The following is a 16,743-nucleotide window of genomic DNA, read 5'->3' as shown; positions in this document are numbered from 1 at the left end:
TCCGTAGAATGATTTTATAATATATTTTATACCGTTGTAATTAGGTATGCTTAAATTAAAATAATTTTATCTTGTGTATATGTTATTATTCCCCTTTCCCGTATGTATGAACACTAATTTCTTAAGGCCTGCGCAGACTTCATTTTTGTTTGTGTTTACTTGCAGAGAATGCAAACTCTTGGGCGTTGTAGGGTGCAATACTATTATGATGGGTACAAAATGTACCCAAAAAAATAGAAATATACTTTTAATAAAATTACCTTACTAGGTATACGCACTGTAGAATGGTCATTGTTTTTTTTTTAATTTTGTCTGGTCTACGCACGGCCCTTACGTTTGCACATAATTCTGAATAATTGAGCTAAATACATACAATACCTAAGTAGTCTTAATATTTACAAGTACGTGGAATGTCATAAATAATGTATTCTCAGTTAAATATAACAAAATGATTGAATATAATAATAGAAACAAAATTAAGTTTTTTATAATGAGACAACATAACTGATATTGTGTGCCAGAAGATAGAATTCGGATTTAACTTGAAACCCAGTGCTGACTTCGGCGACCAAACTAACAAAAACGACTCTAGCAATTTGGTCACCGAACAGTAAGCACGTCGCAATGTGAAGTCACACGCATACAATATCGAAAATGATATAATGCCTACATTTTTTAATACTGATCTTTATCTTTCTGGTAATAAGGTTGTGAATAGTAGCCGTTGGAAGAAAAAAAATATAAACAATTTTCATAAAGTTATAACAATATTATGACATGTACTGCAGTGACGTAATACATTTGTCTGTATATTAAAAATGTAAAAAAAACTGTTTTTAAAAATAACAGTTATAAGCGTTTACTTGATTTATAACTGAAATTTAATTCTTACTTCTAGTACTTAATAAGTACAAAGCGAGATCCAAGAAAAAGCTAATGAGCGCAAAGTTTTAAGAGCCAAGTTCGTAAATAATATTTATATTTAATATATTTACAAAAAATAAAAATACACTTATATTAACATTACTATATATACATTTAATCAGTTAAATTAGTAATTACGAAATATGAGATAGCTCAGTAAATGTTTAATATAATACTGTTCATTTCAATAAACACATTAAGTAAACTTAGTTATAGAAGACATAAAAAATCTATGAAATTTCAAGATGATTACAACTTTAATTAAGTACTTACTTGAACATTTGTGTAGTATTTTTTTAATATATATATAACGTAGACAATATTGCTTAAAATGTACAACACTGTAGTGCTCTAATAACACAATTTATTTTATTATATTTTTAATTATTTTAACTTAAATATTTAATAATAAGTACTACAAAATAATTATATTTATTTCATGATAAGTAACTTCATGGGGTAAATCGTTTTAATTTATCATAATAATACTTTCAATTATCGATTTTTAAAATTAGAACATTATATTGTGCTTCCGAGATACATAGAGTATTGAGATCGCATTCTATTTACATTTTTTTAATGAGCATAATGCTTTGTAATAGTGTAATATGTATTTACAAGCAAGAACAAAATATCATGTCTCATGTAGGATATACAAAACATGTTTTAAACAGAATTTGTTCAAAGTTTTATGTGAATGTTCCAATACAAAATTAGATTAGGTTTCAACATATAGGTGAAGCGACAGGAGGCGGATGGGGTGGTGGCGCTGAAGCCGCTTGTGCATTCAGGAATCCGTTCTGGTTTCCAGCCCAAGGTTGTAAATTCTGTAAAGCGCTTAACGCTGTATTAGTGGGAGGCGCTGGTGCAGTATTACTTGGCGGTTGATAATGAAGCGCTGACAGCGGGGCCGCTCCTGGTGGAGGTTCGGGCATGTATCCTTTACTTAACGCTTCAGCTTGAAGGGAAAGCATCAAGCGATTCGCTGCTTGCCTCTCAGCCTCGCGCTCTTCTGCAGTTTGCCGTCTGTAACAAAAATTAAATATTTATTATCATTATCCAAATAGTTTTGAATGGAGAATATTCTCAACCATTATAATAATGACTCACTTCATGACATGACATTACCCGATTCATAATATATTTTTATCTGAACTATGAAAAGGTTTGATAATTCTTCTTTATTATGACACTAAATAATTTACTTTCTCTAGTGAAGTGTTATGCATTTGTATATCTAGTATGGAATAAATAGACAAACACTTTTATAATGAAATGTGTCTTTACGCAGTTGAATGAATGAATTAAAAATGAAATCTCGAATAGAAAATATAGTTTTGAATAATCGTTAAACTGAATAATATCTTTTAGATATATAAATAGCATATATTATTCATGTCTAGTTAAGAGAATAATTTTAATCTCGATATAAAATCGACATTTTACATCAAACAGCACGAATTGGATATTGACCGTTTGATAAACACTCAATAACCGACACATTAAATTATAATCGCTATAAATCCAATTAATAATAAATGGACCAAACCCTGTTCATAGAATAAACAATCAATCCAGTAGTTTGATTAAACTAAACAAGATCGAACTTAATTCAAAACGATTAAGGTACACATTAGCTTTATGTCTCCATTAACATAATTCTAAGGGTTGGCACATAAATAATGAACACTGCGGCTGAATCGAATAACATTAAAACAATTATCGTTAGCTGCCGCTTAAATGGGACCTTCTGAAATGTCGGTAAATATTACATGAGCTAGAAATGTGCCGTTTTGCCTTAATTTGATTTATGTCATCGGCTAATTGGAGGCAAATGACGACAGCTGAATTAGTTGACTGAATGGAATTTGTAATACTTAGATTATTTCCATTGATGGCCAGCTAATTCATTGTGAATTTGTCATATATTAATTTAGTATTGAATTTGTAATATGTGACATATTATAAAGAGAGATAATGTGAATTTTGTGAGTTTGTGTTTTTGTGAAGGTTTATCACTACGTCACCTGATAAATAATACCATATTCTTATGGAAGATTTAATAGACTAAGAATATTTTTCATCTGTTAAGTTCAATTAGAATGTAATTAATTATTAATTATATTTGTATATTAATAGTGTGTAGGCACACACCATCACTCGCCTAATAGAGACTATGTTTTCCCTCTGGAACCACTATTTTTCACTGTTACTCTATCTACCAACAAACTTTATATTTGAATGATTAGTAAGATAAGGTACAGATTACGTTTATATTAATTTTTAAGAAAATTCCTCTTTTGTTTTATATAAGGATATCATCAGTTGATCCCAGGAGTCAAGCGCGACGTCTGCCTTCATAAACTTAGAACTTGAGCCGCCACGACCGCTCTTAAGGTAGCGTCTTTACTGTTTGCATTATTTATGTTGTAACACCAAATTAGTTGCTCAACCAGTCGACAGATTTTTAATCGTCGATGTAATATTTGGAATATTACGAAATATAAGTGACAAGCCATTGTTTGTACATTTATGTATAAGTTAGTAACAATGTGCTTCTAAAATGGATGGTATCATTAAATTGGTTGTGTTCAAGATTCCTTGAACTTGAACATTTTTAAGTGAAACACAAAAATACAAAATTTTTGTATTCGTATTTGTTAACCTACATTTACTTTACTAACTGTACTTGCACGTTTTTAGTAATATTAATAACATAAGAATATTATATTTCATTTCTCTTGCTGCTTTTTCTTATCATCATTGGTGGCTACACCGACGCCATCACCTTACGGCTTAGATAGTTTATTCTAGAATCTAAGTTCTATTTAGGCCGTTGTGAAGCCGTAGAAATGTATGAATAAATAATTTTGATTTATTCATCAATTTTATGCAATATCCGTTTAAGAATATCTACTAAATCATAAATCTACTTTGCTATAGGTAGATTGAAGTTGATATAAATAACATGACAATGCTATTATTTGAATATTAGTCGTTTTGACCCAGCCGCATAATCAGATACTGCTGTAACCACAACCCAAACTTGGACTAGTTGAGCAACAAGTCGTGCACTCGCGTAATTTTGAATCATTTCCCAGCTAATGATAGGAAGTACCTGGAAGTGGCGAGTATCTAAATATACTCATTTGAGTATATTTAGATACTCAAATTTTTTCCCTTATTTCCCTACTGTCTATAATTTAGATAAATTGCCAGAATAATATTAAATATTATTATTATCACAAAAAAACTATTAATTTAACAAACATACTAGATACTACATTTTCGTATAGATATTCCAAAAACAATTATAAATTTCTCAACGTTGTATAAGTTTACTAAATCTTTTTATTACAAGATTTATAATGAGCCATGGCAAAAAGAATGGCACTAGAAAGACATAGCTCTTCTAAAATCAAAGAAAATGCTACGAAGCTATATTAAAACCTAACTATTGAAATTCTAGAAATTATGAAAGGTTATGCATCTAATAAGTTTAAAAACATACACTAGCTATATATCTATATATAATCTTTGCTAATTGTGGAACAATTTTTATGGTTACCGTGTTTAATCGTAAGGTTTATTCTAGTTAAATACTAGTACTTCATAATAAGTACATACGAATACAATAATTCAAATATTTATTTTGTAATAGCTATAATAATAATGTTTTATTAAATTCTCAGTCTTTATTCAATTTATTTAGTTGTCAATATATTGTATTACAGTACAGTTGTATTATATAAAGGATAGATTATTGTTTCAAATACGCTCAACAATGAAACGATATTGTCGCATCTAGGAGTTTATATTTAGTTCTCAGTTAGATACGTATATAATATTCCAACAACTTAACTCTTAGTGGCCTCTACTTAAAAGGGGTGAACATACTTTACTTTAAGCGTCTCTTAGTCCTAAAATTTTAATTTAGTACAGTAAAAGTCTCTTGAACTTTACCTGATGTTAAACATAACTTAACCGTAAAGTGTAATTACAGAATATGATCACAAACACTTATGAATATTATTCTTAATTTTTAGCAATTTATTTAACAATCAGAGAACATATTTATTTTAAAGAATATAATGAACATTTAATTTAAAATGTTTGTATAATAATGTAATCGGTATATCAATGGACTTAATTTCAGAACATTTCAGCAAAACCAACAATTCTAACTTGTTCATTGCCGACTCTAAAGTTTAAATAAATAATTTCCACATACGATTTTTGGGATAGTCTTCATGCACTTGTAAGTTAACAGAAGTGTAGATGGGTAGAGGTTATTAGAAAATATGAGCAAGATGTCTCCACTCTCAGTGCATTAGGTTGGCTGCAAAATCTCTATCTGACAACCTAATGCAGCGACACTGGATATAATTAGTGATTTTTATATGATACTTAGTTAACAAATATGTATTTCTGATATTTATTACCGCACTTTCCAGTTCCGTTGCACTAAAATGTGTTATATCGCTTTAATTTAAGCTTGAACGTTACTTAATGCAAAAACTTCCTCAACATTAAGATAAATACTGTTAGCTAAGTACATGGTCCTTATGTTGCACTAATTAAGATACCAACAAACCCTTGAGTGGTCTGTTTAGCATTAATTTGCATGTGCAACGAGCGAATATCGACCGTAGTATATTCACAATGAAGTTATAAAGTGCAAAATCGTTTGATTGTACGCTTATAAGTTTGTATAGATGAATGAAGCTTTTAAGTCTGAGACGATATTATCTCGCGGTGTCGAGCAAGTTAAAGAGTCTCAATTATATAAAATGCTTTTATCGTAATTGAAAATTTTCGGTGCCGCGTTGGACCCGATAATAATCGCGACATTTCACTTTAATGTTCTTTATCGTGGTACACGGGCCTTAAATAAATAACAGATTGGGCACTGTGTGTTAATAGGCAATAATATAACATGTTTAATGTTATTCAAAGTTGAACGAACTGACAATATATTATGATATAATATTTTAAACATATTTGAGGACAAAAAAGGAAAATATCCTTATGAGGGGATTTTAATCTAAATAAAAAAAATATACGTAATATATACGTAAATAATTACTACGTAAATAAATAGATATTTAATGTTAAGTTTGCTAATTATTTAATATTAATTCTATTGCATACATAATTGAAGTAAAAAAAGTGTTTAAAAATTTTCTCAACTGTACTGTTATCGTGATTTAATAGGAAAAGAAATAATATTCATAGTTATTTGAAATTATCTGCCTTATTAGATAAGTATATTTTGCGTCTTATTAATTAATATATATGATAAGTAATTAATTAGGGATGTGTGAATGTATGATCTCTCAAACAAGCCTACGCGAAGAAAGTTTAACGTCATAATTCACGTTTATTAAAACAGACAATGGTATGAATATAAAGTTAATTCATTCGTTGAATTCAAAGTTTCGACTGATATACGGCTACCTCGAAGTTTCAAAAGTCTATTCTATACAGACCTCCCACCTCACCTTCGTTTTAATGAGAATTCAGGCAAAAGAGAGAATTGTAACGAGTTCGTAGAGTTCTAATTATGTTGGACGAAATATACCGACATAATGAATGATTGAACAAAGCGTTAAGTCTATTATTGTAGCAAGAACTTTATTAGGACGGTTAATGTAAGCGACTGAGGTGTACACATCATACAAATACCGTCGATGAATTCTTGTAAAAATTAGCATAAAAGGTTAAAATTATTATATGTAACCTAATAGTTTAAAAGTGTCCCATAACACATCAATGGCCTGATTTCCGAGCTACAACATTCTAAGCAAATATCAAATATGTATCGGAGAAGAGAATTTGACACCGGGATAAAATTGGAAATAACTTAATAATTAATTATGTTATCAACTAGCTGCACGGGCACTTCATCCTCGTGGAATTTAACTTATTTTTTATAAAATAAAAGTAGTCTAAGTTACTCCTTATCATATCATGTCATATACATCAGCTACCTGCCAGGAAAAGTCCCGTCAAAATCGGTCCAGCCATTTCAGAGATTAGCCTGAACAAACAGACACACAGACAGACAAAAAATGTTAAAAATGTTATTTTGGTATTTGTATCGTATTTATATTCGTATGCATGTTGTAAAAAACAGTTATTTCAATATTACAAACAGACACTCCAATTTTATTTATACTCGTATGAGGCACGCTGAAAAATATGAAATCAATTAAGTTAGTTTATTCACGCCTAGTTTGGACTTTACAAGCATTATCTAGTTTATATTATTATTAATAAATCTGTTTGCATAGGTTATTGATATTTTTACCGAATATTTAAGATTAAAAAGATCTGTAAAACGTTAAAACATATTTATAACAATCCCCTTCTTTGACTTCTTTGACGATAAAAATAATTATCGATACCGATTAATCGACAAAAGCTCATCACTGGCAAAATTCATAGCGTTTCGAGTTAAGCCTGCGTCTTTATAATTAGATAAAGTGAGGTACAATTAAACTTTCCTTAAATAAGCCAAACGTAGCGGGGTGGCAATTAGTAATTTCGAGCTGATTATTTTATAAGGCTATCCAGGGAGCTTGGTTAAGTACTGGAACTGTCAAAATTAATGAGCCGCTTCTATTGTATCTAACATTTATCACAAGCGGTATATAACTTTAGTTTTAAAGAGTAATAAGACATTACAGAGTAGAGACTATGTGTAGCGTAGTCTGTAACTAATCTTTAAAGATTATGTACAGATTATGTGTACAGTCTGTAGTGTTGTTCGCATTATGCACGTAATGCTATTTGACGGTCAGTATATCGGTTTTCATGAAATTCATAAATTTACTTATTTTAATGTTAAGTAATATAATCAATATTTTTATAAATATACCTAACTGTTTGTAACGGATCAGGAAAATACTTAATTCGAAAATTTTGCAAATATACTCTGACATTGGTGATTACTTTTAAAATCGGTAAAGTTTACTCTTGTGTTGATTTTTTTATTATATTAACCACATCAATTATTTGAAACGCAACATTTAATACTCTCAATAGTAAAGTTATTGAACGATATATGCAACGCACTTACCGTTGTTTTAATATCAAGTATATGTAGAAATAATTACATTAACACTTCATTTCCAAGATTATATAAGTACCAGGTAAGTTTTAAATAAACATAATTTAAATGTATAAAAATATGTAGTTATATATTTTATGAAATGACACGAAAAGTCTTAATAATTACCGCTATTAATATAACAACCGTCATTTGTAAACCGGAAACGGGGCATAAATTGTTAAAGTACACTCATTTGACTTTTCTAGGGGGATTATATAAAGGCGGTAGCTTCATTTCGGCGAATGGTGCGCGGCGGTTGATTCTAACAAATTTATCCCGGCTAATTAAGATGTGCTTTATTAATTACTTTGGGCTTTCTCAACTGTTTTTCATATCGCATTTATTTTTTCATTCAAATTGCGTTTGAAAATCACTTTAGTGGTTTAGGGGGACTGCGTTAATTAGATTCGTTTGTACAATTTTTACGTTTATCGTTTCAGGCCTCAATCTTAATTATAAGTTGTAAAATATCGATGGTTAATAATAAATTGTATTTACGTATCTAATTTATCGATACTCTCAACTTGAGACTCAATATAAGCAGGTGCGAATACCGCTTAATACATGTTAAATTAAAATCTTCAATTATTTAAAATATTAGTTATAAGAGCATCGATAAAATAATATTATATAACGGAATATCGATATAACGAAGTGTTGCGACGACGACGGTGTGATGTTTTAACAATCAACCTAAACATTGTCAACGCCGTCTAGGGGGGCACTCACCCTCTTGTCTATAATCTGTGGTTTTACAAGCAAAAGCCTGAATCGATCTCTCTATATTATATTGTTGCACTCATGTAGGTATCTACTGTATTACTTGCATTAATCTTAATAACAAATATAAAGACGTACTGTATACAGAAATGTTTGAAACGTTAGTAGGTATGAGTAAATATATCTATTTCATTAAAAATATCTAATCGTAGCAAGTTGTGAAATTATTAAGAATATATATAAGATTGCCTATACATACAGTAATACATATACTTACGAAATATCCTAAATAACTGTTATAAGCAAAAGATTATTTACAATATGTAAGTATATCTACATATGACTACGGTTGCCAGTTATCAAGACAGTAAAATAAATTTCAACAAAACTTTTAAATCTTTAAAATGTTGAACTCGTAAAAACTTCATTCATAATAAATGTTTAAATGAATTTATTATGATTTTGAAATGTTCCGCATCAAATACAGAGGTATCAGCTTGGAGTAACTAAAATAGCCAAGTATTCACTACGAATAGATATAAATACAGTAATTAAGTGTATTCTGTTTAGTTTTATATATAACCATAATAATAGCAATTAAAATATAAATACTAGATTGAATATTAAATATTAAAATACGCTTTTTGTAAATATACTACTTCCCGATTCTATTCTTCTTGTTGAAATATGTCGACTGATTACAATGATTAAAAGTGATTAAATAATGATACACATTGTTTAAAAAAAATCAGCCAAGTTAAGTTGCACGTAAAGTATAAAAGGAAGCAGAAACTGGAGTGATTCTTTAGGGTAAGATTAAGCGCCCTGAACACCAGCGCATTTTGACAGTTCCTCAGTCATGAAGATGAAAAAGAATATAACAAGAATGTAACCGTTTTAAATGTATCATATTTTATCATAAATGTAATTTTTAACCTAAGTGTTCACATAATTTGTAGTTTCGTCTGTTTCGCTTGATTAAATGAAGGAAAACAAGATACAATAAAATAAACCGAAGAGAAACACGTCTTCTCCAGCAGGAAAATTCCCCACGATCCCCGTATCAATCAGCAAACGGATTTGTTTCCTAATTCCCGAGAAGACAGCCTACAAGCTACAATTATCCAAAGACATCTGATGCGACGCGTCACAGATCAAACGACTCATTCTTAATCTATTGTCTACCTTAAAAGCAAAGGAATACAATCGATTATCCCTCACAAACAATACATATCCAGAAATTAAATCGTAAGAAGATATCTTCAACGAAAATAGACCGTTTGCGGTAAAACAAAGAGCTCTATTTGAGATGAAAATATTTAGGACCCTAATTCGGCCAGTTTTAATATTCACTTATACAAGGGAAAAGAATTACAGAAAGAAAATGAAGCAGGGTGTGTAAATAAATAAACGAAACGCCCGCCATGTTGCTATTGGTGGGTACATTACGTGTTAGATCGTGCCACGCCAATTCGATTTGTCGATTGTCGGAATACAGAATCGAGTGATTCCAACAAAATAGCTATCGACCTTTACAATCTGTGAATAGCAAGTAAATTACTTCGTAATGGCTTTCTCGTTTAATAGTAATTTCGAGTGTTTCTACTTACTATGAATTGAAAGATGATTACTTGGAAAGTGTTATGAAAGTCAATTGGAGCTTCCTTGATAATGTTTTTGTATTATCAGTTTTGACGTTGTTTCGTAATTTACAATGACAATGAATTTAATTAAATACTCTATTTAAAATACCTCTAGTATAGTAAATAATCTACAGTCGTAGTAATCAAAGTTATAATTTCAGTGAAGAAAATAACTAAGAATATAATAAAGAATAAAAAAAATAATATCATTTTTATAACAAACCCTTTTGTATTCAAACGGCTAACTAGAGATTCCATTCTAGATAAAAGGCACGGTGATAATATGAAGGAATATGTAACGTAAACTCAAGAAAGCGCATAAAATAAACTAAAGAACGCACGTAAAAGTCACAAAAATAGGCAATAAAGCAAACGAACGGGAACAATGCATGTAAAAAGTCGAGTGTACGTCTTTCCGCCGCAGTAAATAATTGATGACTCAAACTGCCGAGTTGTGTTCTTCATACAATATTTATCTCCCTAGCTTCCCCATGTTACCGCCTGCTTGATGCTGTGTACAATATATGTATGAGCCGTATAGCCACTTAACCGCTGCTGTCCTTTGTTACAACGATTTAGCCTTTTTGGGGAGCAAATTGATCCGAGTAGGTTTGATTGGTGCAAAATTTCTGAAGATCCACTAACATTTTGCTTTAGCATTTAGAAACTGAGTTTATTTTTTATTGGTATTTAAATTATACTTAAATATATTACGAAATAATTATTACTGAAGAAGTACCTAATTTGTGACCTGTAACAAAGTTTAGACAACTTAGACATAAAGAAGAAAAATCTTTACGAATAAATTAACGTCGATATATGAGGAAGCTGTGAGTGCAAAAAAATAGGAACTATTGAATGACTATCAACTTGTATAGACAATCACACATTCAATGAGTGTAATCGAATTACGCAAGTGCACGAACATTATTTATCGATAACTCATTTATTATATTGTCACATCTTTATCTGTTTGAATAGAGTGTCATATATTTTTTACTATAGTATAGGTGTGCGTTTAATAAACCAATGATACTATTGTTCTGCAACGAATTTGATTTCAATTCTATTTTATTTTTCGATGCATCTTGATTGATCATAAGCTAAATATGCTTCCGTTCTATTAAAAAAATTAAGATAAGAAGTATTGTTTAATAGTACTTACTTTGTATTACACGCGTAATATGTACCTATTCTTTGGAACAAAACCTACTAAAACTTCTTCTTCTTCTTTATATATTTCACTAGCTGTTCCCGCGACTTCCGTCCGCGTGGAATTTAACTGTATTTTTCTAAAATAAAAGTAGCCTAAGTTACTCCTTATTACATCAGCTTCCTGCCAAAAAAAGTCCTGTCAAAATCGGTCCAGCTATTTCAGAGATTAGCCGGAAAAAACAGACAGACAGACAAAAATTGTAAAAAATGTTATTTTGGTGTATGTACCGTATTTATATTCATATGCATGTATGTAATAAAAAACGGTTATTTCAATATTACAAACAGACACTCCAATTTTATTTATATGTATAGATGAAAGAAATTAATTTATATTATTTACTGTACTGTTTGTTCATAGTAATTTCTTTAGCCTAGTAATATTATTATTGTTAACAATTGTTTAAATAGACCTACAAATTACAATAGAGAACCTACAAATTATTGCGCATTAAAATGTTGAGTACAATGAAACTCTTTCATCAATTTAACATTACTTTTCAGCATTTAATTAATAAAATGATAGGTACCCACATGTAACTAAAAATACAAAACATCTTAGACGGATATTATAACGAGGTTGTTCACAGAAGCCCAATATTTTTATTGGAGTCATTCCGGATTGATAACCATAACCCATTTGTCATAGATAAAATGCCACTTAATTTGTGTGTCAGGTGAGTCTGGCTTGTAATCTATATCGGACTCAAATTGTCGTCTCAATAAGAATAATCAGAGGTTTTTGTGGTTAAAAGGTTTGATGAGAACTTTTCGACGGCCGTCGGAGAAATGGCGCCCAAATTAGGAGGATTCGTTTTAATTGTTAATACTACTAATTAATAAAGTCGTAAGTAATAGAAAACTTGCATATTAAATTGTATTTATCTTACGGATATTCTAAACGCGAAAATTTGTAAGTGTGGATCGATGGATGTTTGTTACTCTTTCACACAAAAACTACTGAATGGATTTTAATGAAACTTTACAATAATATTGCTTATAGGTACATCAGAATAATAAAGGCTATAGATTTCACGCGGTTGAAACCGCGGGCACAGCTAATGTAAATATATTATATTTAATTAACATCTTTGTTAATATAACTTAATGGACATCAAACTGATACCTAAGGGTGTTGTATAACCTTTACCAATATGCCTTGAACATCAACGTCATCATGTGATACCTGTAGTCCACGAGTTGAAATTCCAGTGCCTTCGTACCTTGTAATTTCACTGTCATATCTCACTCGTCAAGCTTACAAAGAGGCTGCTTTACAGCTGAAATAGGTGAGCTAAAGTTGAAGTAAATTTACCTTCATACGACTTTATAAACTTTATATTTCACAGAAACTATAATAAAACTTAAGCAAAAAAAATTTTATCTCAAGCCTAACAATAAATTTAACATTTTATCATAATCTAAATGAGTATTTTATTTTAAATCCTTACAGTATTGGACTTGTGGAGCCCAAATTCCAAAACCTGATTAACATTGTCTCGCCTTGTTGGTATTTTAAAACGATTTTAAGTCGGGCTTCAGTATATCACCGACTTTATAATTATGTGTATTAATAAAACATGACAATAATGTTTTATTTGTCTCAAAATAAATTAGACATTTGATTATATTTTAACAGGTTTCTTTTAATTTGAAAGAGTAAAGAACGCTTAGCAGTTAGATTCGTAAAGTACATAGGTTGGTACCTATTTAAGAACTAAATTATGTTATTAAAATGTATTGCAATAAATTGTTTGCGACCTAATACATTATATTTTCTTGTAAGACTAACGAATTAACGGCTATAAACAACGTATTGATTGTTAAAAGAATTCGTGAGAAAATCGCATTGAAAATCGCCTTCTATCTAAAGTTGATTTAAAACTAGACTAGTCAAAATCATTAAATAATACATTCTATAGAACTATACATCATAAAGAATGAACTGTAGTTATAAATTAATAACAACGTTGTCCAGTCAGAGAAATTACGCGGCAAATTAATCAAGTATGCACCTACAAATCCTATCAACGCGTTCTAGCCACGTCGCCCCTCGTTAGACGATAAAGCAACTTTTAATAATAAACAAAACAAAAACAAGAAGCCCTTGGTAGTGATAAGCCACCCATTAACACGGCTGGTTAATACAATGAGACGTCTGATAAAGTGACCGAGTAGTATTTTTTCTTGGTTAATGAAATATATTAAAAAAAATTGAAAAACTCAAATTTTCTTTCTAATTCAATTGTAATTATTAAAGACGAATATTTATGATTAATTTAAAAGTTAGAAATGAAGCGGTTTTCTTTCTTTCATTTCGTTAAATTCACCACAAGCATTTTAATATTGATTAATCTAAAGAATTAATTTAAATATAGAATACATGCGTTAGGCTGGTGATTCTTAAAATGTATGTATAAAATACCTATTGTAAATTTCGATTTATATAGATATACATATATATATACAACTGCTCTTAATTTTGTTGATATAGAAATAGAAATAAGACAATTCCTTAATCGAAGTTTATATGTAAAAAAAATTCAATTTGTAGATTATACTGGATGGAATTTTTAATGCATAAATTTCAGAATAAAAAAATTGCCATATAGGTCTAGCCATTCTGAAGAATTAGTAGCTACTAGCAATTTTTATTATTATGAATAAATATTGCACGTCATTATGTAATACAAGTATATACCGAATGATACAACGTATTATTACTTGCAGAATAGTATTCATTTTAATAAAAGTCAAGCAAAGTTGCGTGTAGTACCTATAAACAATACATTATCCAACAAAGCCTATCGAGAACTACAGCGAAACCGAATACAATATATCGTAACACTATCAGACAGTAGATCACGAGCATCTCGAGAGGCTGCATACTACTTTTTATTGTAACGCGAGCGGTGGCATGGCGCCGCCGCCGTATCGAGCACGCGTTATCTTTGCCCAACACAAACACCACTTGTCCATTAGAACGTAATCGGTTGTGATGCCACCAACCGCCTTCAGCTTATAGTTTAATTCGATATTTGTTTACCTTTGTGTTTAAGTGAAATTCCATATTCGAATTGCAACATTTATCCGATAGATTTAAAAATGGAACTGTGCAAATGGCGCGTGGAATATTTGTAATTTAAGTTTTAAAATACATGGGTTTTCAAATATGGAATTTAATTTTACTCTTTGATAAAGAACTATGTTTTTTTATTGTTAATTTGTTTATAAGATCTTTATTAAAACTTGCATCCCCTATTTTACTTTACCCCCTTAAGGGTAATTTTTTACAAACATTGAATGTCATTTTTATTTATATTTAATCAACAGTCTCAACAATAAGTTTCAAGCTTCTAACTTCAAAAATGACGTGTTTACATAAAAACTTGCATCCCCTATTTTATTTTACCCCCTTAAGGGTATTTTTTTACAAACATTGAATGTCATTTTTATTTATATTTAATCAACAGCCTCAAAAATAAGTTTCAAGCCTTTATTTGCAAGTTATTGTTAGCATAAATTAATGTTGAAAGCTTTGTTTTCTTCTTCAAGCCCACTTCAATTTCGGATCAGTTCTGTTTGTTAACATTTAACTTTAGTTAAATTTTCATAAGGTCGGTGACAACTCTAATAAAACGTAGATATATAGTGTTAATTGCTATGTGCATATAGTAACTGATAACCGTATCTACATGGCGGATATATGTATGTATAAGTTAATTATAATAAAAAAATATGTTTAGTTTGATTTTTCAACCTAATAGAAATCTTACCCGCGGTATTCGCAATAACATTAGTTTATAACTTATAAATCGAGTGTAATAAAATAAACAAGTTAATCTTTGCACATTAGTGAAAATCACGTCTTTTCTGAGATTAGCGTGCACAAACACACATATAAATACATTGACAAAGTCACTGAATAATAGTTACTTTTATATATCTTCTATGTACAGAAATATATCAGTTTGAATTTTATTATCAACATGTAAAAAAAGACAGAATTAAGTAGGTACAGATGTGTAAATCGGAAATAAAGTCCACTTCAAATATTAAAACCAATACAATGGTTTATAAAATGAAACTACATGTGCAAACAAAAAGCTAGCTGTCTCTCTCTGTCTCTTATTATACATATAATAATATTAATAGATACAGGTCCAAAATTAATGTGCTAGTTGAAAGCTTTTACGGAACACGTGTATGTTTATTGATTGAATTGTATTAATTAATTTCCATGTTAATTGCCATTTCCAATAATTTATTGTAAGCAGACAGCTCGCCAGTGATTCTGTTAAATTTTATCGGCTCATTTTTAAACAGGTTAATTAAATTGATGTATCGATTGTCCAAATAGACGCGTGAAACGTCGATATCGATACAAAAGTTGTATACTTTCCTCTTTTCCTACAAATGTAAATAAATTGTAACATAACTTTGGATATATCTATGTATATATAAGATTAAAAATTTGTTACTTGTAACAAACATCATATTGGATATATTAGTGACATGGGTCACACCAGGGAAGTAGACGCATGATTGAAAGAAAATCTGGAATATATAACTGACTGTGCTTTGAAGAATTGTTTGACATGATGCCCACGGCTACGTTTTGCCATCGGACCGCTCGCAATCGACATTCGACATTCCCACACGCTATAACCTAAATGATTGAAAACTTAGATTGTAGAATGAACTACCTGGCGATGTTTTCTCCAGACTACAGCAGGGGGTTTTCAAGTACCTACATTAACTAACCTTGGGCAATTCACACAGGGCCACCTATTCCTAAGCTAAGCAGAGCTTGTATTATGGATACTGAACAATTAATAGAAATACTTCAATACATTTTTTTTGTAAATATAGCCTATAAAATATCCAGACTAAAACAAACAGTCATACGCATAAATACATATGTTTGTACCGTGCGAAGAATCGACCCCGCAACCATTGGAAATAAAAGGGTATGCCGTTAAACCGTTTCTTTAAAAAAAACTCACTCTTACCAACTTAAAACTATAACAGTTACAATTGAATAGTTAGTAACAACGTAAATAAGTTTATTAAGTACATAAAGCAAACTAGCCGTCACAAGTATGGAAATGGGAGTATCTATATTTA

General features: G+C 30.1%; 1 protein-coding gene across 1 annotated transcript in view; it reads right to left on the bottom strand.

The window, feature by feature from the left end:
- Nucleotides 1-1,383: 1,383 nt before the first annotated feature.
- LOC131845518 (T-cell leukemia homeobox protein 2) overlaps nucleotides 1,384-16,743 on the bottom strand; it is a 30,355-nt gene continuing 14,995 nt past the window's right edge. The window contains exon 3 of the mRNA XM_059194589.1: nucleotides 1,384-1,950. Within this exon, the coding sequence (XP_059050572.1) occupies nucleotides 1,650-1,950 (301 nt within the window). The 3' untranslated portion in view covers nucleotides 1,384-1,649. The remainder of the gene's footprint in view (nucleotides 1,951-16,743) is intronic.

Source organism: Achroia grisella, unplaced genomic scaffold, assembly GCF_030625045.1.
Source record: "Achroia grisella isolate CSIRO2021 unplaced genomic scaffold, CSIRO_AGI_Agris_v1 utg474, whole genome shotgun sequence".
NCBI lineage: Eukaryota > Metazoa > Arthropoda > Insecta > Lepidoptera > Pyralidae > Achroia > Achroia grisella.
This window is presented reverse-complemented; position numbering and strand designations above follow the sequence as displayed.